The 27,647-nt window shown below is 36.1% G+C and overlaps 1 protein-coding gene across 1 annotated transcript in view; it reads right to left on the bottom strand.

Moving 5' to 3' along the window:
* Positions 1-1,765: 1,765 nt before the first annotated feature.
* The window catches only part of TBK1 (TANK binding kinase 1), a 48,714-nt gene continuing 22,832 nt past the window's right edge, over positions 1,766-27,647 (bottom strand). The window contains 15 exon segments of the mRNA NM_001261193.1: positions 1,766-2,504; positions 5,786-5,857; positions 6,075-6,181; positions 6,600-6,696; positions 6,806-6,907; positions 7,448-7,487; positions 8,075-8,151; positions 8,246-8,367; positions 12,234-12,312; positions 13,759-13,860; positions 16,325-16,416; positions 16,826-16,884; positions 17,830-18,026; positions 20,255-20,434; positions 22,420-22,530. Coding sequence (NP_001248122.1) covers positions 2,453-2,504; positions 5,786-5,857; positions 6,075-6,181; positions 6,600-6,696; positions 6,806-6,907; positions 7,448-7,487; positions 8,075-8,151; positions 8,246-8,367; positions 12,234-12,312; positions 13,759-13,860; positions 16,325-16,416; positions 16,826-16,884; positions 17,830-18,026; positions 20,255-20,434; positions 22,420-22,530 — 1,489 coding nt within the window. The 3' untranslated portion in view covers positions 1,766-2,452.

Here is a 27,647-nt window from a genome sequence, read left to right as displayed (position 1 = left end):
TTCAAAAAATAAATATTTTGAATGAGGATGCATTTTTGAGGGTAAAATACTGAAAGCAAGAATGCTTCTCTTCCATGTCACTGTAATGGGCGAATAAAAGAGTCAAACTTAAAAAATACTACTGTGAGGCCGGGCGCGGTGGCTCAAGCCTGTAATCCCAGCACTTTGGGAGGCCGAGACGGGCGGATCACGAGGTCAGGAGACCGAGACCATCCTGGCTAACACGGTGAAACCCCGTCTCTACTAAAAAAATACAAAAAAACTAGCCGGGCGCGGTGGCGGGCGCCTGTAGTCCCAACTACTCGGGAGGCTGAGGCAGGAGAATGGTGTGAACCCGGGAGGCGGAGCTTGCAGTGAGCTGAGATCCGGCCACTGCACTCCAGCCTGGGCGGCAGAGCGAGACTCCGTCTCAAAAAAAAAAAAAAAAAAAAAAAATACTACTGTGGAATAGATATATTCCTATCAATACTATTAATAAAAATACAATATATCTCTTGAAAGCAAGAATGCTTCTCTTCCATGTCACTGTAATGGGGGAATAAAAGAGTCAAACTTAAAAAATACTACCGTGGAATAGATATATTCCTATCAATACTATTAATAAAAATACAATCTCCACATAAAATTTCTATTTATTGGTGTTCTTTGCTAGAGGTGCTGAAATAAAAACTAAATTGGCAAATATATCAAATAATCACATAATTTGAGTAAAATTTTATCTAATATTCAGTGATGTAAGCTTTTAAACTATACAAGATACCCATATTAGATGGTCAAATGGAAAATTAAAGAGGGATTAAATACTTCCTTGCCCCACACACTCTCAAACTAAACAGGTAACTGACAGTGGATAACTGTATTATTTAAATAAAGGCATTCACCCTTGCATTTATTTGTTATGTGTACATATGATGCCTAAAATTATCCACTACAATAATGCATCATAATCTCACATAAAATTCTAATCTTCTCATCTCTTAAAACTGATGGTTACTGATGTTCTTGGTACACAAATTTATTTTTCTTTAGGATATGTTCTTTTTATGATATGCAGATTGTATGTAATCACACTTCACCAGTCTGAAAAGCCAGAAACCAAAACCAAAAGAAAGAAAAGTCCTGTTGGATAAAATGATGAAATAATTTCTTGCTAAGCACAATCCTTTGGTCTAGAACTCTGGGTAGATTTTTCAGAGAAAACAATTCCTTTTTGGCTGGGCGTGGTGACTCACACCTCTAATCCCAGCACTTTAGGAGGCTGAGGCGGGCAGATCACTTGAGGCCAGGAATTTGAGACCAGCCTGACCAACATGGTGATACCTCATCTCTACTAAAAATACAAAAATTAGCCAGGCATGGAGGTGCACGCCTGTAATCCCAGCTACTTGGGAGGCTAAGGCAGGAGAACTGCTTGAACCTCGGTGGCCGAGGTTGCAGTGAGCAGAGATCACACCACTGTACTCCAGCCTGAGCTACAGAGCAAGACTTGTCTCAAAAAAAAAAAAAAAAAAAAAAAAGAAAATGTTTCTTTTCAATTTGTATACCCTAAGTATATGAAAGAACTTCTATACTAAATTTAGAATTAGTGGGTTTAGAAGAGACACAAAATTGTTCCTACATCCAATATTCTGAGAGTAGTTTATGATTACCATCTATATTGTTACTTTCAAAAGACAACTTTTGCTTCACAAACTGAATATATAGAAACACATGAACTCTTTACAGTAAAATTGAGAAATTTATTTTTTTTCCATGAAATAGTAAGCAGAATTAAAGAAATATACAGCTTAAAACAGTTGAAATGACCTTAGAATTTTAATGACAATTATACATTTATGGCCAAAGGAAAAAAATGAGTAGTTTTTAATAATGAATTCACTTTAAAATGTCTGCTTAATAATTCATCTGAAATTACATGGATACAAGGATAACTGGGATCTGGGCACCTTGTAAAATAAAATAATGCCACTTTATCCTTCTCAAAAAAATTGTTATCCCAGTATAACAGTGGTGCGGTTCTGCTCCCCACTCACAGTAGCCACTGTGCTACCATTTACAAACGTGTCAACTCAGTCTTCCTGATTTGTAAGGATGCCTATTTTGGTTCCACTTAAAAATATTTCCAGTAGGCAGTCAGAGAAAATGCCTTATTTAGCCCCACTCAGAGTAGAGGATCAGTATGTCAACACATTGGTCGGTCATGGCTTTCTTCTCGTGCTCACTGAGGTCAAATTTCCTCATATAATTATAAATGTTAAAAGATAAAATTACATCTTCACAGCAGCCAAAAATTTATATTTTTTTTATGTATTTACAATATTGTACATATTTACATGACCACATCAAATACTGAATTGTAGAAACAAGTGACTATCTATAAAGGCATTCATTTAATGCCCAAGCGTTATTTTCTTGTGCAAACAGAAACTTTTCTCAAACTTCTATTAGAAAGCTAAAGACAGTCAACGTTGCGAAGGCCACCATCCATGGTTAAAGAGCCAAACCTAAAACACACACAAAAAGAAAAAAGGTAATCTCAAAAGTTGAATTTATGTATAAAGGCCCCCAACCTTAAAATACTTTTCAGAGGAATAAATAGCTATTTATTTTTAAAGAGTTTAAGCAACTACCATTTGTTCTATTTCTTACTGGAACAGCATGGTATTATCATAAATACATGAAAAACCGACGTAATGATGTAATTAAGAAACTGTTAGTAAGAACTGGATAATTTCTTTCTGGTGGGGTGGGATTTATAAACTAAGATAGAGTTGGGGCAGGGCGAGGTGGCTCATGCCTGTAATCCCAGCACTTTGGGAGGCCGAGGCAGGAGGATCACTTGAGGTCACGAGTTTGAGACCAGCCTGGCCTATATGGCAAAACTCCTTCTCTACTAAAAATAAAAAATTAGCTGGGTGTGGTGGCACATGCCTATAGTCCCAGTTACTCAGGAGGCTGAGGCAGAATTGCTTGAACCCAGGAGGCAGAGGTTGCAGTGAGCCGGGATCATGCCACCACACTCTAGCCTGGGTAACAGAGTGAGACTTTGTCTCAAAAAAAAAAAAAAAAAGATACCGAGTTGGGAGTGTGACATACCCAACAGAAGTTGAGAAATGATACCTTGCTAGAGAACACAATGCTATTTTGGGGAGCAGTGGGAAGTAAAGTTGGGTGAACAGGCTGGAACCAGACTATTATACTCTTTGAATGGAAGTATAAATTTAGACTTGACTTTCATGGTAACAGGAGTTTAGAAACTTTTGAGCCAAATAAGTCGTATGATTACATCAGTATTCTGAAAGATGATTTTGGCTGTAATACCCAAGACAGATGGGAAGAGCTTGGGGTTAAGAAAAAAATAGGTTGGTTATTACCATACATCACATATGAAAGGGAAAGGAAATCTGAATGAGGGTGACGAGGGGAAATATGGGAGCCAAACTTGTTGAGAGGGAATAAAGAAGATTAAGTGTCAAAAATAATTTATGTTTAAGGGAATAGGAGAAAGGTGGTACCTTCAAACAGGATTAAGGAGATTAGAGGGAAAATTGAGTTAGGACAGATGATTTTAGATTCAAAAAAAAATTTGAAGTGATAGTGGGTTATCCACATGGAGACAGAGTAGTATAATACTCTGAACAAAATCTGGCTTCCATTACTAGTTTTGTCACTTAACATTTAAGTTAAGATTATGCCATGTTATATCACCCATATATTGTCAAGAAATCTGCAAATAAAACATAGGAGGAATTGACTTACTAAATGTGGTTTAGGAAGTTGGGACTTTATTCCTCAAGGAATAAGTGGTTAAATATAAAAGTTTGTTACAAGCACATCTTTGGCCAGGCACGGTGGCTCACACCCATAATCCCAGCACTTAGGGAGGCCGAGGCAGGTGGATCACGAGGTCAAGAGATCGAGACCATCCTGGCCAACATGGTGAAACCCTGTCTCTACTAAAAATACAAAAATTAGCTCGGCATGATGGCGTGTGCCTGTAGTCCTAGCTACTTGGGAGGTTGAGGCAGGAGAATCGCTTGAACCCGGGAGGCAGAGGTTACGGTGAGTCAAGATCGTACCACTGTACTCCGGCCTGGTGACACAGTGAGACTCTGTCTCAAAAAAAAAAAAAAAAAAAAAAAAAGCACATCTTTATAGTCTCTTCTACTTGGTGATCTTTAAGCCTGAAAGGATTTAGCTAAAGCTGTGAAGAAACTGTAAACTGTATACTATAAAAAAGTTAGATAATTACTATAAACAAAATATTTTTAAAAATTAACAAGTAATTCTCCCCAAAAATGGAAATTGAACAAACATATTAAACGATGTTTGACAGCACTATAAACCACAGAAATATAAATTAAAATAAGATCTCAGTTTTTACTAAACAAATTGGCAAACGTTTAAAAGACATTATACATTCAATGTTGCCAAACGAATAGGTTTTGTCTGTTTAGGACTATAACAAACACCCTTTTAAAGAACAAAATTGACCGGGTGCGGTGGCTCATGCCTGTAATCCCAGCACTTTGGTAGACTGAGGTGGGTGGATCACCTGAGGTCAGGAGTTCAAGACCAGCATGGCCAACATGGTGAAACCCCATCTCCACTAAAAATACAAAAAACTAGCTGGGTGTGGTGGTGGGCTCCTGTAATCAGCTACTCAGGAAGCTGAGGAAGGAAGAATCACTTGAACTTGTGAGGTGGAGGTTACAGTGAGCTGAGATTGTGCCATTGGACTCCAGGCTGGGCAACAGAGAAACCCCGTCTCAGGAAAAAAAAAAAAAAAACAACCAAATTAGTAAAACCCAACACAATTTAAATTGGCATACTCTCTGACCCAAAAATTCCATATCCTTTTTTTTTTTTTTTTGAGACAGAGTCTCGCTCTGTCACCCAGGCTGGAGTGCAGTGGCATGATCTTGGCTCACTGCAACCTCCACCTCCCAGATTTAGGTGATTCCTCGTGCTTCAGCCTCCCCAGTAGCTGGGATTACAGGTGTGCACCACCATGCCCGGCTAATTTTTGTATTTTTGGTAGAGACAGCATTTTGCCATGTTGCCTAGGCTGGTCTTGAACCCCTGAGCTCAGGCAATCTGCCTGCCTCAGCTTCCCAAAGTGCTAGGATTACAGGTGTGAGCCACCATGGCCGGCCAAATGTGAAATATTTTTATTAGCATTACAAGGGTTTGAGAACCCATAGAGGAGCACCTAAGGGCTTGAAAAAGAAAGGGTTCTATTAAAGAGCCGAATATGACTTAATTTCTCTGAGGAATCAGGATAAGGAAAACAGCCATCCAAAAATTGCTTTATTGCCTCTTCAGGTTTTCAAATCTCTTTTGGCCTTATCTATTAGGATTCTGCAGATAATAAGCAGACACCTAGCTCCTCAAAGTACTGCATTTACCTATGGCTTTCACCTGCAAGGAGGTGTGCAGAGGACTCTGTGAGCTACTCAGCACCAGAGTCCTGGAATCTTAACAGGCAACTCTGACTCACCAAATTGAAAATTATGATTCCAATGAATTAAGTTATAAAAATAATGTAAATAGAGTTTGATCTTTACAAACTGATTCAAATAAGCAAGTAATTTGATTAACCAGTGCTTCTATAAAATGGAACTAATCAACCATTAAAAGGCATCACAAATACGCAATCATAGAGAGAAAAACCTGAGTTCTGACTTTTCGACCCTTTACCTATTGACACAGGGAAGATATAAGTACAGATGTGTATGAACTCAATTGCAAAGAAAATCATAATAATTATTTTTGTATTACTCACCTTTCTAAAATGTGGTTATTTTCAGCAAGTTCTTTAACCACCCCTTCCATCTCTTCCTTTAATTTCTTCATACTATATAAAATAAACAAGCACTTTTGCTCAGAAAAAGTATGCAAATGTTTTAGAAGGATGTTTATGTTTCAGTTTTCTAAATTTAACTAGTCAATAAATAACTTTATTAAACATTGTACTACAACAAACATAAAAAATTTCAAAATGTAAGAGCAAGAGCACAAACTGCAATGAAAGCAAATGGAAACACTACAGTTTCCAAATGATAGTTTCTTACCCAAGAGTCATTTCTACTAATGTGTTAGAACTTGGATAAATTGGAGTCATGGTATGTTTGATTCCACTGGAAGCGGCAAACATTTTCTGAGGCAGAGTTTCTTGTAACTAAAACATCCAAAAAAAAAAAGAAAAGAAAAAGAAAAAATCCCCACATTAATCACAGAACAAAAGTACTTACTACAGATCTGACATCAAGTGTTACAGCTTTTAATAAGTCCTTTATAAAAACTTTAAATTTTGATTTCAAAACTATCAATGATACAATACTTAAATCAACACCCTTTTAAGAAAGAAACTTTTCTTAGTTGATAAAAGAATGGTTTATCAGCTGTTTTTAGTTGTAAAACATCTACATTCTTAAAACTTGGCTCAAAATACATATTAAAAATTGGTGAGTAGAACTGAATGCAGGCACATTATATCCCATTTCTCCCCTTTCAATCACTATCAGTTATAAACTGAGAAGAATTTTAATTTTTCCTAATGAGAAAAAAGCTTTTTTTCTTTTGATAGCTGTACCTACCTCATTAGTATAGTCTTGATATTTTGATACTTCTTCTTCAATATCAAAACACTGATTAGTCAGAGATAATAACTGTTTCCTAAGATGAAGCATCTTTCTGAAAACCAAGAAGAATCAACTGATATGCAGTCTAGTGAAACATTCTTACTTCAAATGTACATTTATATTGTGCAGTCAACCACTAATCATTCCAAAAGTTTACTCACCTCATCCATTCTTCCGACTTACTCAAAAATGCCTCGTACTTTTTAACACATTCATCTGTAAAGTGCGTCATAGCTTTGGTTGCATGGTAATACAGTTTTTGCCTGTAATTTAGAAATAATCCAAGACACTTAAACCAATGTCACTGTTTCTACTTTCGATATTTATAAATTTTCAAATATATGAAATGTATCTTTTTCTTATAATGATTGTTGTGGCTTTAGAGTATTTACAGTAGAAAGTAAACGTTTCTAAGACATTATAGCAGCAAGAAGATAAAGAGAAGGTTCAAAATGGATGTAAAAAAAATGCCTATTGAATGAGGTTAAAGTTAAGATGGTGGTTAAGTCTGCCCTCGCCTGTGCTCTATTATCTGTCCTTCTGTAATCAGAGCACATGAGGCAGAAGGTGACTGACTGGAACAGTAATCTTTCTCCCGCCTCCTTCTCCCATCATGGTAACTTCCCAATTAGGGAACAGATGTGTGAACCTCAAAAATGTGTACATATTGTAACAATCCTGTAAAATCAAGATTAAAATGTATTTTTAATTGTAATTAATTTCAACTTTAAGAAGAATCATAATAAAGATAACCAAAATAGCACCAAAAATAACTAATTATTAAACATAATCTGGATACTTACTTATCAAATTTGTGGATTTGCTCTTCATTATAAGCTAGTCCTAGAAATAGGAAAATATATTACTGTTGTTAATGTAGAATCATAACATTATACACAATATATTTTCTTTCGAGATCACTGCTTCAAAAAGGCTAAGAGTTTGAAGCAGATGTCATAGATCTGTGGCTCATGGGCTTCTTATGGCCCACAGATGCTTTTATTTGGTCTGTAAATAACAATGTAAAAAACAATTAACTGTTAACATTTAAAAATCAAGATATTTCTAACAAATTCTGTATTTCTAGCTTTTTTTGAGAAATGGGAAGACTGGGCAATACCTTTGGTGAATCTGAGTAGTGGCTCTCCCCTGTAGATGAGTCCCCACTGGCCAATCTCATTCCTTTGTTACCTGCCTGGCCTTTAGAGGTTCTGGAGTTCATGACCCTGATTTAAAGTATCCAAAAGGTTGATTTTAAGGATAGGGTTTTTTTTTTTTTAACACAATCAACCTTTTTCCTGACAGAATCATATCTCTGAAACAAACAGCTTAAGAAGCCACCCTTACAGATATGCCAAATTAATTTAACTGAATTATAACTAATTACTAAGAAGGATTTATTAAATTAACAAACAGCAAATTTTACTTACTACGTTCTGCTTTGTCTTTTTTGAACTGATAGTAAATCTCTGTCATGCAATTTAACAGGACTTGTAGTTTTTCTACACTATTTAAGGAAGAAAAACTCAAATAAATTAACTGAGTCAATGTGAAAAAGGACATTAATAAGAGCAGAAACTACGCATAAAGCTATAACTTACTTTCTATCTTTTGGATGAGTGCCTTCTTGATGTGCCCATGCATCTGCCAGCGATCCACCTGGAGATAATCTGCTGTCAATATCCTGAAGACTGGTTTCTATTGTTCCCTGAGAACTGGAAAGCTAAATAAAACCAAAGGTTCAGATCCAGGTTGCCAAAAGCCAGAAATGATTATCACAGTACCAACAAAGTCTAAAGTCTGGATCACATTTCTTTTGTAGATTACTTCAATTCAAAGGCACAGTAATTATTTCCATTTTTAAATACAAAAGAGTTCCTTACATTGATTTCCACCAGGGGTACAGTATGATAATAAAACATGAGACCAGCACTAGTACATCTTATAAAACATTTCATTCAATACCCTTCTAAAACCACATGTAAAATATTTCTAATCTTGTTTCCTTATCTGTAAAAAGTGGTTAATTCTCCATCTCACAGCCCTGTTGTGAAAATTAAATAGAACTACTAGAATAGTCCCAAGTATCAACTGTGTAGGTAGCAAGATTTGTGCTCTTCTTGTTTAAGAGGCCAAACCAAAGCAACTCCTCTTAAAAACAGAAAATGAAAAGAAACCTCATCTAAGATTCTGTTCATTTTAAGCTTAGGAAATTTATCACTTACCTACCTCAGAAATGCATACAGTATTTCTAAAATTTATGAAGAAAGGATGAAGGTTAGGCTTAAAGGATAAATAAGTCCAAAGATTTTAAAGGTCCTGATACACACTATTGCCTTTCAAATAATGTTGTCAGTAGCAGCTGACATTGCCACTAGCAAAAAACAAGGGTGCTCTTTAAACCACACTCTTGTCAGCACTGGCATTATAATTTTTTAAGCCTTGAAAATCTGAAAGACAAAAATAGTATCTTACTGTTATAATAAGCAATTTTTTCTTGCTATTGGATTTGAGCATTTTTTTTCAAGAGTGTTTTCACCAGACATATTTTCTTCATTTATAAATTATCTCTAAATGTTCTTTGCTCATCTATTTTTTTGCAGACTATTTTCCTTATCAATCTGTATGAGTTATTTTTATAAAAAACCCTTTATCACATTTTTCCAACTTATTTGCGTTCTAACATTTTTTAAACATATAGAGATCTTAAATTTTTATTTTATTTTTGAAACAGAGTCTCATTCTGTCACCCAGGCTGGAGTGCAGTGGCGTAATCTCAGCTCCCTGCAACCTCTGCCTTCTGAGTTCAAGTCATCCTCTCAACTTAAGCCTCCTGAGTAGATGGGACTACAAGTGCGTGCCATCACGCCTTGAGAATTTTTGTTTTGTTTTTTTTTTTTGGTAGAGATGGGGTTTCACCGTGTTGCCTAGACTGGTCTTGAACTCCTGAGCTCAACCAGTCTAACCCCACCTTGGCCTCCCAAAGTGCTGGGATTATAGGTATGAGCCACTGTGCCTGGCTTAAATTTTTATATGATCAAATACATATCTTGGTTTTTATGTTTTATGTCTTTTTTAACATTAATGTTTAGAATGTGTTAACTTATACATCCAATATATGGAAAACAGTTTATGGAAAAAGTCATTTCTTACAGCATTACATAGAAGAGTGAAAAGCAAACTAAAGTACCAACAGTAGAGGAATAATAAGTAAGACTGTAATAAATCCACTGGCTGCAACATGGTATCATTAAGAAAATGGTGTTACCAAAAGAACCTGGAAAATGCCTACACTATAATGTTATACAAAAAGCAAAAATAACAACCATATGTTTGTAGAGTAATAATAATTTAATAGATTACCCACATTTTAGCAGCATAAGAATCACCTGGAAGGCTTATTAGAAAGGGCCTTTGCTGGGTTCTGCCAGCTGAGTTGCTGACTCAACACATCTGAGGTGGGGTCCCAAAATGTGCATTTCTAATAAGTTCCCATGTGAGGCTGAAGCTGCTGGCCCAGAAGCCACTCTTCTTATTTTTTATCTTTTGAGACGGGGTCTCTGTCGCCCAGGCTGGAGTGCAGTGGCATGATCGCGGCTCACAGCAACCTCCATCTCCCAGGTTCAAGTGATTCTCTTGCCTCAGCCTCCCCAGTAGCTGGGATTACAAGCGTCTGCCACTACACCCGGCTAATTTTTGTATTTTTAGTAGAGACAGGGTTTCACCATGTTGGCCAGGCTGGTCTCAAACTCCTGGCCTCAAGTGATCCGCCCACCTCAGCCTCCCAAAGTTCTGTGAACCACTGAGCCCTGTGACCCAGGAGTCACTCTGAGAACCACTGCTGCAGGGCAATGGATAAAAACTTTTAAGAATCATTTTTTGAGTGCAGAATATATGTGGTATTTTTTCTACTTATAAATTTTACTTTTGTGTGGGAAAAATTTCTTTAAGGTCTCCAATAGGAAGCTAGGCACAGGAGGCTGAGGCAGGAGAATGGCACAAACCCAGGAGGCAGAACTTGCAGTGAGCCGAGATTGCGCCATTGCACTCCAGCCTGGCGACAGAGCGAGACTCCATCTCAAAAAAAAGAAAAAGAGAAAAAATGAAATCTAGGGAAAAGTAGTTGGTTTGAAGTGAGAAGTCCTGATGTCATAAGACTCCATTACCTCAAGCTATTAGTCATCTATGCTTTCTCATAAGAAATCTTAATCTCGGTCGGGCGAGGTGGCTCATGCCTGTAATCCCAGCACTTTGGGAGGCCAAGGCGGGCAGATCACTTGAAGTTGGGAGTTCCAGACCAGCCTGACCAACATGGAGAAACCCCGTCTCTACTAAAAATACAAAATTAGCTGGGCGTGGTGGCACATGCCTGCAATCCGAGCTACTTGGGAGGCTGAGGCAGGAGAATCACTTGAACCCAGGAGGTGGAGGCTGTGGTGAGCCGAGATTGTGCCATTGCACTCTAGCCTGGGCAACAAGAGGGAAACTCTGTTTTTTTTGTTGTTTGTTTGTTTTTTTTTAAAAAAAGAAATCTCAGTCTCACAGGAATGTCATAAAAATGAGAAACATTTTGAGATCCCCAAAAGAAAATATATTAATATTAATAAGAGATTCAGAGACTTCCTGAGATTCTTTTGTATTTTTTAGCAGGGTAGAGACTTGTCCTCATTTCTTTTTCTAGTTATAGAAGTGATTACTGCCTTGAGGATCTCAAATCTTTCTTTCCTTAACTTTTTATTTTAGAAAAAAATTTGATAATATTTTCTAATTTAAATCTTTTTTTTTTTTTTGAGATGGGAGTTTTGCTTTTTTCACACAGGATGGAGTGCAATGGTGTGATCTTGGCTCACTGCAACCTCTGCCTCCTGGGTCCAAGTGATTCTCCTGCCTCAGCCTCCCAAGCAGCTGGGATTACAGGCGCCCACCACCACACGCAGCTAACGACACAGGGTTTCACCATGTTGGCCAGGCTGGTCTCGAACTCCTGACCTCAGGTGATCCACCTGCCTTGGCTTCCCAAAGTGCTGGAATTACAGGCATAAGCCACCGTGCCCAGCCTAATTTAAATCTATTTCTAAACAAGCTCAAGCACTTTACATTCAACTGCATGTGAAATTACATTTATGAACTTGCTTTAACTGCCACAGCAACAACACAAGAGCACTATGGATTTAAACACCGAGAGAGAGAGAGAGAGAGACAGAGAGAGAGGTTTAAATTACAGTAGGCATTTGAATATGTTACAAAAAATTTCAAGGCAGTAAGAGTATTTAATATTGTAAAGAAGTTTCTAAAGATGGGAAAATATTATTTCTCTGCAGTGAGAAACATCATCTCTATAAGTTTATTTATTTAAATTATTTATTTTACAGACAAGATTTCGTGCTGTTGCCCAGGCTAGGGTGCAGTGGCACCATCATAACTCGGGGCAGCCTTTAATGCCTCAGTTCAAGTGATCCTCCTGCCTCGGCCTCCTGAGTAGCTAGGTGTGTACTACCATGCCTAGCACCTAAGAACGTTTAAATCTAATAGTGCCAGCAAAGGAATAGGTTATGAGCTTACAATTTTCATAATTTTGTAAATACTTACTCTCAACAATTTGGTGTGTATGTCTGAAATTTCACCTAACTCTGCCGCTTCTAGGTTGATCTTCATTAACTTTTCATATCTATATGAAAAGTCAAAAGAGAAAATTAAATGAGTATAATCAATACACAGTTTTAAAAAGATGCTTTATAAATAATAATTTGAGCTTTCATCATAACCATTTAAAAGTAAAAAACTGATTCAAAGTCTATAAGCCAGCAGATTGTTAAAAAAAAAAAACCTGATGCTGGCCAGGTGTGGTAGCTCACGCCTGTAATCCCAGCACCTTGGGAGGCCAAGGTGGGAAGATCACGAGGTCAGGAGATGGAAACCATCCTGGCTAACGTGGTAAAACCCCATCTCTACTAAAAATACACACAAAAAATTAGCCGGGCATGGTGGCATGCGCCTGTAGTCCCAGCTACTTGGGAGGCTGAGGCAGGAGAATCACTTGAACCCGGGAGGCGGAGGTTGCAGTGAGCAGAGATTGTGCCACTGCACTCCAGCCTACATGACAGAGTGAGACTCTGTCTCAAAAAACAGCAACAACAACAACAACAACAAAACCATGATGCCTGCCTGAAGGAGGAATTTTATCTGCTTCTATTTCAAATTTGCAGATCAAGGGATGGATAAAACAGAAAAGACCAATTAATTTCAAGTAATCATATGTCAGGATAATAGTAAAAATACATTTCAGAATTAATGAAGGTCAATAGTGATTATTGATTTCATTTATTGTATTTCCTCTGCAGCACAAATAGTATATTCTAGAAAGACGGCAGTTAAAAATATCATTCTTTCAAAACACGTTCTCAAGAATAAGATTCACAAGTAAGAATAAACTAAAAGTAATTCCTATACTTCTAAAACTACTACTAAAAGGCTGTTCTAGAATACCTCCTCCTATTTCCTTTGTTGATTACAGGTTTCTTATTTTCTTATTCACAGTTTCTGTTTTACAAGATAGAAATGAGATGTTTTTCCCACTACCTTTTCCTACCCAATGGCTGGGAGGAAATGCCACTAAGAGATGGTGTTCATTTCTTACCAAGAAAACTGGCATTTTTGCCTTTGTGATGGTGAAGTAATCACTAATCTAAGGCTGATCTTTATTTTATTCTTTGAGATGGAGTCTCGCTCTGTCACCAGGCTGGAGTGCAGTGGCACGATCTCAGCTCACTGCAACCTCTGCCTTCTGGGTTCAAGTGATTCTCCTGCCTCAGCCTCCCGAGTAGCTGGGACTACAGGCGTGTACCACCACACCCAGCTAATTTTTGTATTTTTAGTAGAGACAGGGTTTCACCGTGTTGGCCAGGATGGGCTCGATCTCTTGACCTCGTGATCCACCCACCTTGGCCTCCCAAAGTGCTCGGATTACAGGCATGAGCTACCGTGCCCAGCCGCTGATCTTTAATATAAACCCTAGCACAGCATGCCATATTGTGCCAAGGATAACTAAATCAATTAAACAGAAATGGAACATTTAATAAGTTAACCCCTACTAGTAAGGAAGTAGTCTACTCACACTTTCACAGTTTTTTCAATGTTTCTGATACAGAAATCCAATGTGATCACAACTTCTGTCTTTTTGTGAACAGTTTCATTGTAATCATCTTTAATTAATTCACTAAAAAAAGAAAATTATTTTTTTATGTCAGGAGTTACTTTTTCTTATCTTTCACTAATTATACTGCAGTACTACTGTTCAAAAACATTTTATAACAATATTCTTGATATTAGTCAATTCACACTTTTTGAGACACTATTATTAAAAGCATTTCTGTAACCCTTATATATATCTAGGGAACTCATATTTTCATAAACCATTACTACTTAGGTTAACAGTTTAGAAACCTAAGGTATTAATATTACATTAAGAAGTAAAAACTAATCTACAATTACACAAATAGTTTGTAGTGCATTACAGTTTACACCACCAGAATTAATTTTTACTACTCATAGTAGACTACTGTCTGATTCATACTTCAAACCAATTACAGGTTGAATATCTCTTATCTGAAATTCTTGGGACCAGAAGTGTTTCAGATTTTGGATTTTGGAGTATTTGCATATATACATACTGGTTAAGCATCCCTAATCTGAGAATCCAAAATGTTCCAATGAGTATTTCCTTTGAGCATAAACTTTGAGCAAAAAGTTGTGACTTTTTTATTAGGGAATTTTTTTATTAGGGATGCTCAACTTATGATGTGATCTCTGAAGAGGGATGACACAGTAATATATAATTGAAGGGCTTTTGATCTACATCAGGGGTCAACAAACTAAGACTTGAGGCTTGCTTTTATATGGCCCATTAGCTAACATTACACTTTTAAAGATTGTAAAAACAAAGAAGAGACCATACGCAGCCCACAAAGTCTAAAATATTAGACTGAGTCTTTAAAGAAAATGTTTGCCAACAGTGGTTTACATTAAAACTATTTTCTCATGACTTATTGGACTATAAACTAGTAAGTAAAAGGAATAAAAGCTTCATGGATCAGCGACTGACGGTAGATAAGAGAGAAAATGAAAATTGTTAGTACATAGAGATTTTTCCAGAAACCAGTAAAAACAAGGAAGATTCTTAGTGGAACAAAAAAGCATAGGCTTAGGAACTTAGATATGTGAACACAGTGAAAAATATAAACACAAATTGATGGGTTTCATATAATGCTAACAGAAAAAAAGAAGGAGCCTAAAAAGAGTGATGAAATGCTTCATATACATTTTTGCAAGAAGGGGTGGGTATGAGATAGGCATACATAAACTGTCAAAACCATTACAGTCCAAGGGCACATACATAGCGACATGAGCGCAGAAAATAAAAGTTCTTAGCATCTGTTGGCCACAAGGCCATCATGATGTGTATGCAAAATTCAAAAGCTTTGAATGACGTATAGAAATAAACATAATTCCCAAAAGAGATCGTGTATTTTCCATTTTTTTCAGATGGAAAGATGAGATTTATAAATCATGAAAAGTATAAAACAGGAAAAAATTATATCCATCTTACATTTCTTAGAGTCACTTTCAGGAAGAAACTATTTAAACTAGATGATTAGTTATTCTGATCTAGAATAACTATATTAAGCGGTCTAGTTTTTAAAAATTAGCTTTTAAATTGCTTGTTAGATTATATATTCATATTGCATAATTTCATTTATATGAAATGTCTGGAACAGGCAAATAGTGTATTAGTGGTTGCCTAGGGCAGGGCTGTTTAGGCGGAAATGGAGAGTGAATACTAATGGGTGCAGAGATCCTTTCTGGGGTGATGAAAATGTTCTAAAATTAGTGATGATGGCTGCACAACTCTGAACACAATAAAAACCACTAAACTGTATGCTTAAATGCATGAATAGTATATGAATTATATCTCAATGTTGTGAAGGCTGGGTGTGGTGGCTCAAGCCTATAATCCCAGCTGAGGCGGGCTGATTGCTTGAGCCCAAGAGTTTGAGATCAGCCTGGGCAACATAACTAGACCCTCATCTCTTAAAAAAAAAAAAATTAGCTGGGCATGGTGGGGCATGCCTGTAGTCCCAGGTACTTGGGAAGCTGAGGTGGTAGCATCACTTGAGGCCAGGAGTTTCAGGCTGCAGTGATCTGTGATTGTGCCACTGCACTCTAGCCTGGGTGACACTGAGGCCCTGTCTCAAAAAGAAAAAAAAATATGGTGTGATAAAAAAGGACTGTGTACTTCATTTGGGAAAATGGTAGGAAATTAAGGAAGACTCTGAGGACTTAAACGCTAGAAAGTACAGATTGTACTGGATTCTAACAAGCCAAAGACTTCTAACATAGTGAAATGACAACCGAGTCAAGGTCCTAGGAAAAGAAATGCATTTGCCGTCACATCCTATAGCGTGGTGTAAGTTTTAAAATTCAGATACTATTTGTTCTGTTTCACAAGGTCATTGTAGGACTCATGAAAAAAGAGCTGCTAAATGTTTTATAAATGAAATGTGAAACAAATGTATTATAATAAAAATCAAGTACCTAACCTAACTAGTTTGAAGAGAGAAAATATCAATGATGGGGCAACATCTACATGAAAATCAATTTCAAAATTTCAATCTATTACTTACATCAGCCATCGTATCCCCTTTCGCATTAATTCCTGATAAAGCAGTAAGGTACTGGCAATTCTGCAGGCATAACACACAACCCCTGTTATTGCCTAATAAAGAAATAAAATGTCAATATTTGGTGCTAATTGTGGTACAGGGTAAGAAAAACTTTTACACAAAATTATTCAAGCTTATACATTTTTATCAGGTTAATTAAAAACACAACAAACCAATTTCTAAGAGTTAAAAATAGATATAAATATAATAAATATGTTATCCTTAACATTATCTAACCATGCACTGTCTCAATGAAGAGAATTTTCTTATATAATGAATTCAAGAAAGAATAAAAAGTAAAAAAGAAAGCCCACAAAATAATGTAGAAAGGGTATCAATTTAAGTGAATAATTTCCTAAGTCATATAGGCATACATGAAGACACAATACATGTTATTGCTTCCACTATTGATAAGATACATTAAATTCAGATGTTTACATAGTAATTCAATTAAATACTAACCTTAGCCATGCTAGCATCCCCATCTAAATCATAACGTGGATGTACTTTAGGGAGGGAAACTGAAATATGAAGTAAAATAAAATGAGAAAGAAAACTTTTTGAAAAAATCACTTTATCCTTTATAGAGCAAACAGAATATCTAAATTAAACATCAGTGGAAAAATCTTTAATGTACTTTTTGTGATTAAAAAAATTACTTCAAACAATAATGTTCATTCTCTAACAAATTACCTTCAATATTTCTAAGGAGTTTCATTTTTTCCTTAAAAATACTCCAACACAATGAGTTCAATGCTTCTCTTTAAATCTACATCATATCCCAACCTTCAAATAGAACTGTAAAATTCTGGGGGATTCATTTTTTTTCTATCAGTAGAATGAATAATTTAAAAGATTCTCAAAATGCAGATCTAATTTTTCTTAGACTCTAAAGCTTGGCACAATGTTCTACACCTACTGGAAACAAAAAACATTTGCTGAAATTTATGATATAAAAGGTAATTTTGAGTGTTAGCAAAACACTTTTAAAAGAGAGTTACAGTGAAACGTATGACAAATGACTTTATCATTTTATGAAACAAAATATTTGAAGTCAAATGATGTCTACAAGCCTTTTTCAATTTTACGATACTCTTTCAACTACAGTAATTTAATTTTAATGTTTATGAAAGTTTTACACTAATGTGATCATCAGCTTTATAAAGATGACAATCATTTCTACAATGACAGATTTTGTGGATTTATTTTTTTGTTTTTGAGACAGGGTCCCACACTGTCTCCCAAGCGGGAGTGCAGTGGTGCAATCTCGGCTTACTGAAACCTCTGCCTCCTGGGCTCAAGCGATGCTCCTACCTCAGCCTCCCATGTAGCTGGGACTACAGGTGTGTGCCACCATGCCCCGCTAATTTTTGTTTTATTTTTTGTAGAGACAAGGTCTCACTATGCTGCCCAGGCTGGTATTTTTCTAATGGCTAGTAACAACGACAAGAAAAATCCCAACTTACTTTTTTCATATATTAATCCTATGGTATTCAGAGGTTCCCGGCTTACTACAAATATGGGGTTTTCCTCAGTAGTTTTAGGGAAATGCTGTGCCAGTCTTCCAGGTTCTAAGACTAAGCGTCGCCCTTCATAGATAAGTTCTTGATTTGAAGAAAGAATTTTGGTTTGTTTATATACCAGTTCATGAAATATAGTAGCACTGTGTGAGAAAAATTCAAAAGGACACTATAACTGGGGATAAAGTGTAATTTTTTTAATGAGTGCAACAACATCCATTCTAATTCATATTCCTAAGATCATAACCAGTCCATATAAACTTGCTTTGTTAATGTGGATACTACAAACTCCATTCCATGTAACCTGTCCATATAGTAAGCAATTCTAAAGTATTTTTATGTTTGGATACCTGTGTAATATACAGGATTCTTAATATTTTCTCTCTCTCTCTCTGAGTGTGTGTGCGACAGAGTTTCGCTCTGTTGCCCAGGCTGGAGTGCATTGGCACGATCTTGGCTCACTGCAGCCTCCGCCTCCTGAGTTCAAGCGATTCTTGTGTCTCAGCCTCCTAAGTAGCTGGGATTACAGGCGTGCACCACCACGCGCAGCTGATTTTTGTATTTTTAGTAGAGACAGGGTTACACCATGCTGGCCAGGCTGGTTTCGAACTCCTGGCCTCCAGTGATGCACCCGCCTCGGTCTCCCAAAGTACTGGGATTACAGGTGTGAGCCACCACGCCTGGCCAAGATTCTTAATATTTTCAAATACAGAATCAACATAGCAGAGAGGTTTAGAGCACTGACTTGAATCAGATACTTGGGTTCAAATCTCAGCTCTTCCACTAACTTCTTATATAACCGTAAGTGACTTAACTCCTCTGCACTGTTTCCTCATCAGTAAAATGGAAACAATAACAGTACCCACTTCACAGAATTGTTGTGAGGATTAAATGGCTTAAATACGTAAAGAATCAAGAATAGCATTTGTTATGTGACTATATGTTTGTTAAATAAATTAATAAAACTAGGTATTTTCAAAATGATGCTTTAGGGGAAAAGATAGCTTCCCCATGAATAGATCAATGACATCGAAAGAAATGTTTCAGCAACAATATTGTAATTTGGCTCTACAAGCCTCCACCGTGTGACCTTTTTAAAAAATTCAGTTTTTAATTTTTGTGTGTACACAGGAAATGTATATATTTATGAGGTACATGAGATGTTTTGTTACAGACATGCAATATGTAATAATCACACCATGGAGAATGAGGTATCCATCCAGTCAAGCATTTATCTTTTGTGCTACAGACAATCAAATTGTACTTTTTAAGCTATTTTAAAATGTACAATTAAGTTATTATTAACTATAGTCACACTGCGTGAGCTTTTCACAAAACATTTTGACATCATTGGAGATTCACATGCAGTTCTAAGAAATGATGAAGAGAGACACCATATATTCTTCCCCCAGCTTCCCCCAGTGGTGATATCCTACATACAGCAAAGCATCACAACCAGCTATTAACGCCAATACACTCATTTTTACATGCAAGTGTATGTACGTGTACAGTCATGCCTTGCTTATGATGGGAACAGTTCTAAAAAATGCATCATTGTGTGAACATCATAGAGTTTATTTACAGAAAACTACATGGTATAGCCTTCTACACACCTAGGCTATATGATATCTAGCCTACTGCTCCTAGGCTACAAACTTGTACGGCATGTTACTGTACTGAATACTGCAGGCAGCTGTAACACAATTAGAAACAGTATTTGTATATTTGAACATATCTAAACATAGAAAAGGTACAGTAAAAATATGATATGACAATCTTACGGAACCACTGTCATATATGTAGTCCATCATTGACCAAAATGTTATATGCAGTTGTATCACATGGGCAGATTTTTAATCACATGGGTGTAATGTATTTTTGTTTACATAAAACAATCACTGATTATTTCTCCTGCACCAGGTGCTTTAACCATTATTATGGTTAATAATAACCATATTATCTGCATATGGTTATCACAGGCAAATAACCATGCAAACTATGAAGACTTAGGCTTTGATATTTTAAACATGGCAGGATAGTACACTTAGTAAAACCTGGCTCGTTTATTGGTAGATGCCATTTGTGGTTATGTGATTATGTAACTTGAAAGAAGGCACAGCAATGAAAGTAGTTTTGTAAAACTTACAGTTAAAGAAACAAGCTAATTTAACTATACATTTTAGAATATCAATCCTTTTATTCCAAAAATAAGTGAAAAGGAATTTACTAAGCACTTAAATATAATTTTCTATGTGGGAAGTGGGTGCTTTTGGTGAAGCTGAGGCATCTTTTCTATTTCTTTTCCTAACTTAGGAAAATATTATATAACAGAATATGTTGATTTAAGAAGAAAACAGAAAGAGATACTTACGTATTATAGCTATGAACATAAATCTTATGAGCTGTCATTTGTTGTAGCGAAAAAACATGAATTATCATTCGGTGAAGTATATCACTAGTTTCTGCAAAAAACTGGTCAAAACCCCAACACTTTTCCTGATCTGCTTCAAGGATGTTTGCAAGAACAGGGGTAAGTAGAACCTGAAGACCCCTAAAACAGTATTGAAAAGTTACTTGAAGAGTGACTATGTCATATTCTGTCTAGGTTAAAAATCATAATACCAGCAAATCAAAGGAACTGTCACTATATTAGACTAATTTTAAAAATTCAAAATCTGTCAACTTTTCAGAAAGCTAGATAACCTTCATTTAATATCACTCATGAATGAATAAGGGATTATAGCTTTTTCTCTTCTAGAAACTGGTCTTGTAATGTTGCCCAGGCTGAAGTACAGCAGCTATTCACAAATGCTTTATGCATTGCAGTCTCAAACTCGGGGGCTCAAGTATCCTGCCTCAGCTTCCTGAGTAGCTGGGATTATAGGTGTATGCCACCGTGCCAAGCCCCATTACATTTCTGGTAGTTGTTTTCACTGCTGATTTGTAGTACTTAAAAGTTCTTACTATTTAAAACAAAAAAATATATATAATATACTTTCTGACATCTAAGCAATTTTTCTCAAAGAATTTATAACTTGGTATGCTAAGGACTGATTCAATAGATAAAGCCTGTCACCCTCCAGAAATATGCTGCAGTTCAGATCATCAGATGTTTTTGATTCTGAGTTTTGGCAATTTAATTACTTAGCAAGTGTTCATTTCCTGAGCCCTTTACATTTTATCAGTTTTGCCTGAGATCCCCAAAATGAGTATTTCCTAAATCAAAATTTAACACAAATCACAATTATAATATTAAATTTCTGCTCTCCAACACAATGAATTTCTCTTAGTAATCTAGTTGCATGACAATTTCATTTTGGAAACTTTTTAAAATAACACACACACAAAACTGTTAACAACAGTGGTTTTTGAAAATGATTTCAGCATTGGAACTCCTGGTTTAAATGAATTTTCACAGAACCCAACATATAAAATGATAAGTGATATTTTATTAGCTTGTTTTATATATTTATTTCTTTAAAGTCATACAAAAATCACCCACAACTAAAAATAGATGTTAAGCCAGTAACTCATAACCTGTGTCCAATTAAGTATTATATAACTACCATACTCAGTCAGGAAAAATGGAAGTTAATTCAGTAATCACAAATACTAAATACTGATGCATGTCTTGGCTTTATTTCCAGAGTGAAAATAATTTACTTCCTACTTTTAATTTCTTTTACCTTAATTCTTTCTATTTTTATTTTTTTTATTTTTTTATTTTTTTTGAGACGGAGTCTTGCTCTGTCACCCAGGCTGGAGTGCAGTGGCCGGATCTCAGCTCACTGCAAGCTCCGCCTCCCGGGTTTACGCCATTCTCCTGCCTCAGCCTCCCGAGTAGCTGGGACTACAGGCGCCCGCCACCTCGCCCGGCTAGTTTTTTGTATTTTTTAGTAGAGACGGGGTTTCACCGTGTTAGCCGGGATCGTCTCTCGATCTCCTGACCTCGTGATCCGCCCGTCTCGGCCTCCCAAAGTGCTGGGATTACAGGCTTGAGCCACCGCGCCCGGCCTACCTTAATTCTTTCTTTGGGGTAACAGGATTCTTAAACAATATAATTTTTTTGATTTCTGTCTGAGACATTAAAGACCCATACGAACATCTGAAATTCTAAAAAGTACAAAAAACTATTATTTCTCACACTTTGAATAATTTGAATTTTTTAAAATGAAGATAATACTAAATCTCTTCATTGTTTGCTTTTTACAACTCCAGTTGAGAAATTTACTCATATCCAATCCACTATTTGTTATCCATGAATATGTAGGTCATTATAAAAGATACTAAGGTCCTGAGCAGGATCCCCACACTGGCAAGAATTCCAAGACCAGTGATTACCAATCTCAAAAATGTATGCCCTGTGTCCTAATGCAGATCTGGGGAAATTATTCGTATAGCAGCAAAGACAAAAATCATTTATCAAAGCAATTAAAATAAAATCAAACTACACTTCAGTATTTGAATAGTATTTTAGGCAACAAAGATTTCTAACACCTAAGTGCAAAAGATGAGAATCAGGTACACTACACTTACCGAGAAAGACTGCAAGAAACAGGCATGTCTCCACTCCAGTCAATTGGTCCATTTTCTGCCTTCTGTACTCCAGATATTGCACCAGAAGGCTTTCCTGTAATTATTTTATACCTTGGGAGGAACAAAAGCAGAATAAAATAAGCAGTTGATTTTTGCATGACTTATTAATGGGCTATGCAAAAGTATTTCCTCAATTGCACCTACAATTATCTACTAGATGAAACTTTGTGATTGATGCTCACAGGATCCATAAAACAATCAAAATACTTTGAATCTGACTGACTGAAGTACAATAGTGGTTGTACAGTTATTTATATATGCCATAGTTAATTTTCATTTGCGATCTCACAGTGCTTTATAACAGCATCTTGATGTTCACAACAAAAATATTAATTTTTCCATCTGAAAAAACCGAGCAAACACAAAATAAGTTATGTCACAGAATGTCTCTAGACCATGAAAAAAAAGCATCTAATCCCTCTTACCCATATTATTAAAAGGCACAACTAAAGTTTCTGCAGAATGAATAGCATTCTTTAAAACAAAAAAGATAAAACTATAGTATACAGAGCACAGTATCAGATTCTTTGTACATTGGTAAACACACATTTGCACATTTTGGAAAAAGCATATTTGTTTAACGTTAAATATGCTCTGAGCAAATCAATATTTTTTAAAAAAATAGAACAAACCACTACAACTGATTTAGACCATTTGCTGCTTCCTCAGCAGTGGCAGTCAGGATTTCTGCCTTAAGAGATTTTTTCAAAGAGGAAATTAATATGGAAAATAAGGTGTGTTCATGTGAGAACTATCTAAGGAGTAAGGGCACATATGTGAGATTAATGCAAAAGAGAAATAAATAGAATAAATAGCAAAAGTCTTAAGGGAATGCTTACAAGTTTTAAAAAAGTTTAATTTTGATAAGATCCACATATAACTACATTCATAACATGCAAATGAGATGCTGAGAAATCAGCACTACTATAATGTTGGATGAATACATCCTTCATTAGTGAAGTAAAACAATTATTATTACTGAGTACTTCAATCACCTCTGAACATTCTTTAGCATCAATGTTCATAAAAAGTTGAGTTTCTAATAAAGTAGAATTCTTCTAATGGTATATCTGCCCACAAGGGTGTCAGATAAAATCATCAGGTATTCCTAGCTGCTTATGAGTCACATGTTTCCTTTATTAGGGAGCAGCACACACTTCTATTTAAACCATTTTTAGGGCAGCAAGAAATGCTGACATTGCTTTAAATGCTGATACTATCTATGATGAGAAAAGTAGGATTAACTGTTAGGCACAATTTATGTGTAATGAGAAAAACACAAATTATCAGTTTTTCTTAATGAAGAGATTTCATTAAAAGGGCAATGACATAAAAAAGGTTCAATAGGATGCTATGCCAAAATCATCAGTACAGTTGAATAGGTTATTCTTCCCATAAATATGTACACTGTCCTTGCTGGAAAACATTTAAATACCCAAGTTATAGAAAAAGTCATTGTACCATCTGAATTTGTTTTACTTCCTCCAACCAACAAAAGGAAAAACATGCTTCTCCCTCCATTTTTTGAGAAGAGATTAAATAATTATATTTTTACAGTTGTGATTATTACTTAAAGTCATGTTTGCTTCATAAAAGATAGAGCCAGGCTGGGCGCGGTGGCTCACACCTATAATGCCAGCACTTTAGGAGACCAAGGAGTGGGGGGCAGATCACCTGAGGCCAGGCGTTCAAGACCAGCCTGGGCAACATGGTGAAACCCATCTCTACTAAAAGTACAAAATAGCTGGGCATGGTGGTGGGCACCTGTAATCCCAGCTATTTGGGAGGCTGAGGCAGGAGAATTGCTTGAACCTGGGAGGTGGAGGTTGCAGTGAGCTGAGATCGGGCCACTGCACTCCTGCCTGGGCAACAGAGTGAGACTCTGTCTCAAAAAAACAAAACAAAACAAAACAAAAGGTAGGGCCAAATATATAAAGGTCCGAGAAATATGTTAAGACCTAAAAGAATGGTTGGATAGGTTATGCTGTCAGTAGTTGTTGTCCATTCACTAAACTCAATATTCTTCACATTATAGTTTTATGTGTATGCGGTTTGGCTTTCTCATGAAACAAGATTATTCACTAATGTCTTTTAAAATAAAAAGAAGTGTGGTCAATTATAGATTATTTGTACAATTAATTTCACATCTAGAAATCCATCTCTCTTTTCCTTGGCTTACAAAAAATGACTTTATACACAGTAACTATTTCATAATAATTATGGCAATACACCTCAACAAAGTAGGCACAGAAGGAACATATCTCAAAATAATAAGAGCCATCTATGACAAATCAATAGCCAACATCATTCTGAATGGGCAATTCCCCTTAAGAACTGAGACAAGACAAGGATGCCCACTCTCACCACTCCTACTCAACATAGTACTAGAAATCCCAGCCAGAGCAATCAGGCAAGAGAAAAAAAAAATTCAAATAGGAAAAGAGGTAGTCAAATTATCCCTCTTCACTGACAATATGATTCTAAACCTAGAAAACCCTAAAGATTTCGCCAAAAGACTCCTAGACCTGATAAATAATTTCAGCCAAATCTCAGGACACAAAATAAATGTACAACAATCAGTAGCATTTCTATACACAGATAAAGCTGAGAACCAAATCAAGAACGCAAACCCATTTACCATAGCCACACACAGACACAAAAATACCTAGGAATACACTTAACTGAGGAGTTGAAAGATCACTACAAGACCTAATACCGCTGAAAGAAATCATAAATGACACAACAAATGGAAAAGCATTCCATGCTCATGGGTTGGAAGAATCAATATCATTAAAATATCCATACTGCCCAGAGCAATCTACAGAATCAATGCTATTCCTATCAAATTATTAATGTTATTTTTCACAGAATTAGAAAAAACTATTCTAAATTCATATGGAACAAAAACAGAGCCTGAATAGCCACGGCAGTCTTAAGCAAAAAGAACAAAGCTGAAGGCATCATATTAGCTGACTTCAAACTATACTGCAGGGCTACCGTAACCAAAACAGCATGGTATTGGTACAAAAAGATACACAGACTGATGGAACAGAATAGAGACTCCTAAAATAAAGCCACACATCTACAAGCAACATATCTTTGACAAAGTTGACAAAAATAAACAATGGGGAAAGGATACCCTATTTGATAAATGGTGCTGGGAAAACTGGCTAACCATATGCAGAAAAATAAAACTAGACCCCTACCTCTTACCATATACAAAAATTAACTCAAGATGAATTAAAGACTTAAGTGTAAGACCTCAAACTACAAAAATTCTAGAAGAAAATATAGGACATACTCTTCTATACATTGTCTTAGGCAAATAATTCATGATGAAGACCCCAAAATCAAATGCAACAAAATAAAAAATAGATAAATGAGAATTAAACTAAAGAGCTTTGGCACAGCAAAAAGAACTCTCAACAGAATAAACAGATAACCTACAGAATGGGAGAAATTATTTGTAAACTATGCATTTGACAAAGGACTAACATCCAGAATCTACAAGGAACTTAAACGAATTAACAAGAAAAAAACAAACAATCTCATTAAAAAGTGAGCAAAGGACATGAACACACTCTCCTCAAAAGAAGACTATGCAAGCTGCTGCCAACAAACATGAAAAAACCACGAATCATCAAAGAGATGCAAATCAAAACCGCAATGAGATACCATCTCATGCCCAACAATCCCATTGCTGGGTATATAACCAAAGAAAAATAAATTGTTCTACCTAAAAAGACACATGCACTTGTATGTTTATCCCAGCAGTATTCACAATAGCAAACACATAGAATAAATCTAGGTTCCCATCAATGGCAGATTGGATAACAAAAATGTGGCACATATACACCATAGAATACTATGCAGCCATAAAAAAGAATGAAATCATATCCTTTGCAGCAACATGGATACAGCTGGAGACCTTTAGCCTAAGTGAACTAATGCAGAAATAAAAAACCAAATACTGTTATGTTCTCACTTATAAGTGAGAGCTAAATCTTGGGTTCACAACTTTTCCATCTGTGCCGTGGAGCCCATCATATTGTCTCGCCAATTCCAGAAATCAATTCTTGTAATTATCCCACTTATTTAATGCATCAAACATGGACATAAGGATGGAAACAATAGACAATGGGGACTCCAAAAGTAAAGAGGGAGGGAGACAAGGGCCAAACACTTCTTATTCAGTACCATGTTCATTATCTGGGTGATAGGATCAATAAAAGCCCAAACCTCAGCACCACACAATATACCCTTTTAACCAAACCTTCACACATACCCTCTGAATCTAAAATAAAAATGGAAATTAAAAAAAAAATTGTGACAATACATAAATGAATATACATTATACTAGTAAAATATGTAAGTGTCTGGCCCAAATCTGCAACACTGGAAAAAAAAAGTTTAATGTTACATTATTGCCAAAATGTTATTTTTAAGTTTCTTTCATTTATTTATTTAGAGACAGGGTCTCACTCTGTCGCCCAGGCTGGAGTGCAGTGGTGCAATCACAGTTCACTGCAGCCTCAATCTCCTGGGCTCAGGTGATCCTCCCACCTCAGCCTCCTGAGTAGCTGGGACTACGGGAGCATACCACCACCCCTGGCTAATTTTTATATTTTTTTTGTAGAGACAGGGTCTCTACAAAACCCTCATGTTGCTCAGGCTAGTCTTGAACTCCTGGGCTCAAGCGATCCTCCTCCCTCAGCCTCCCAAAGTGCTGAGATTACAGGCGTGAGCCACCATGCCTGGCCCAAAATGTTATTTTTTAAATGGTAAAAGAAATCAGTTCACTTTAGGGTAAGACTGATGTTTTAGATCTGGTAATGATTCTAATATTCCACAGAACTGTATTATTTTTTTCAGTTGTATGGGAGAAAAGTGCTGATGAGTATGCAGAGTGAAATAAACAGTGAGCTGAAATAAGTCTAGAAAGCAGTACATTTTTAATGATGGGCCAAAGACTGAATACCATTTATACTGAGTATATAAGATATTTAAACATAACATGGAAAATTATGCATACTTTTGTAAGGCTGCATTCTTTTTAAAAACTCAGGTAGCTTAAAATATCAGAAATGATTGTTAAACCAATTTTCATTAGCATAAACCACTAACAATAAGATGAACCAAGATAGAAATCATTTTTTAAATGCTTCTCT

Source organism: Macaca mulatta, chromosome 11 (genome assembly GCF_049350105.2).
Source record: "Macaca mulatta isolate MMU2019108-1 chromosome 11, T2T-MMU8v2.0, whole genome shotgun sequence".
NCBI lineage: Eukaryota > Metazoa > Chordata > Mammalia > Primates > Cercopithecidae > Macaca > Macaca mulatta.
This window is presented reverse-complemented; position numbering and strand designations above follow the sequence as displayed.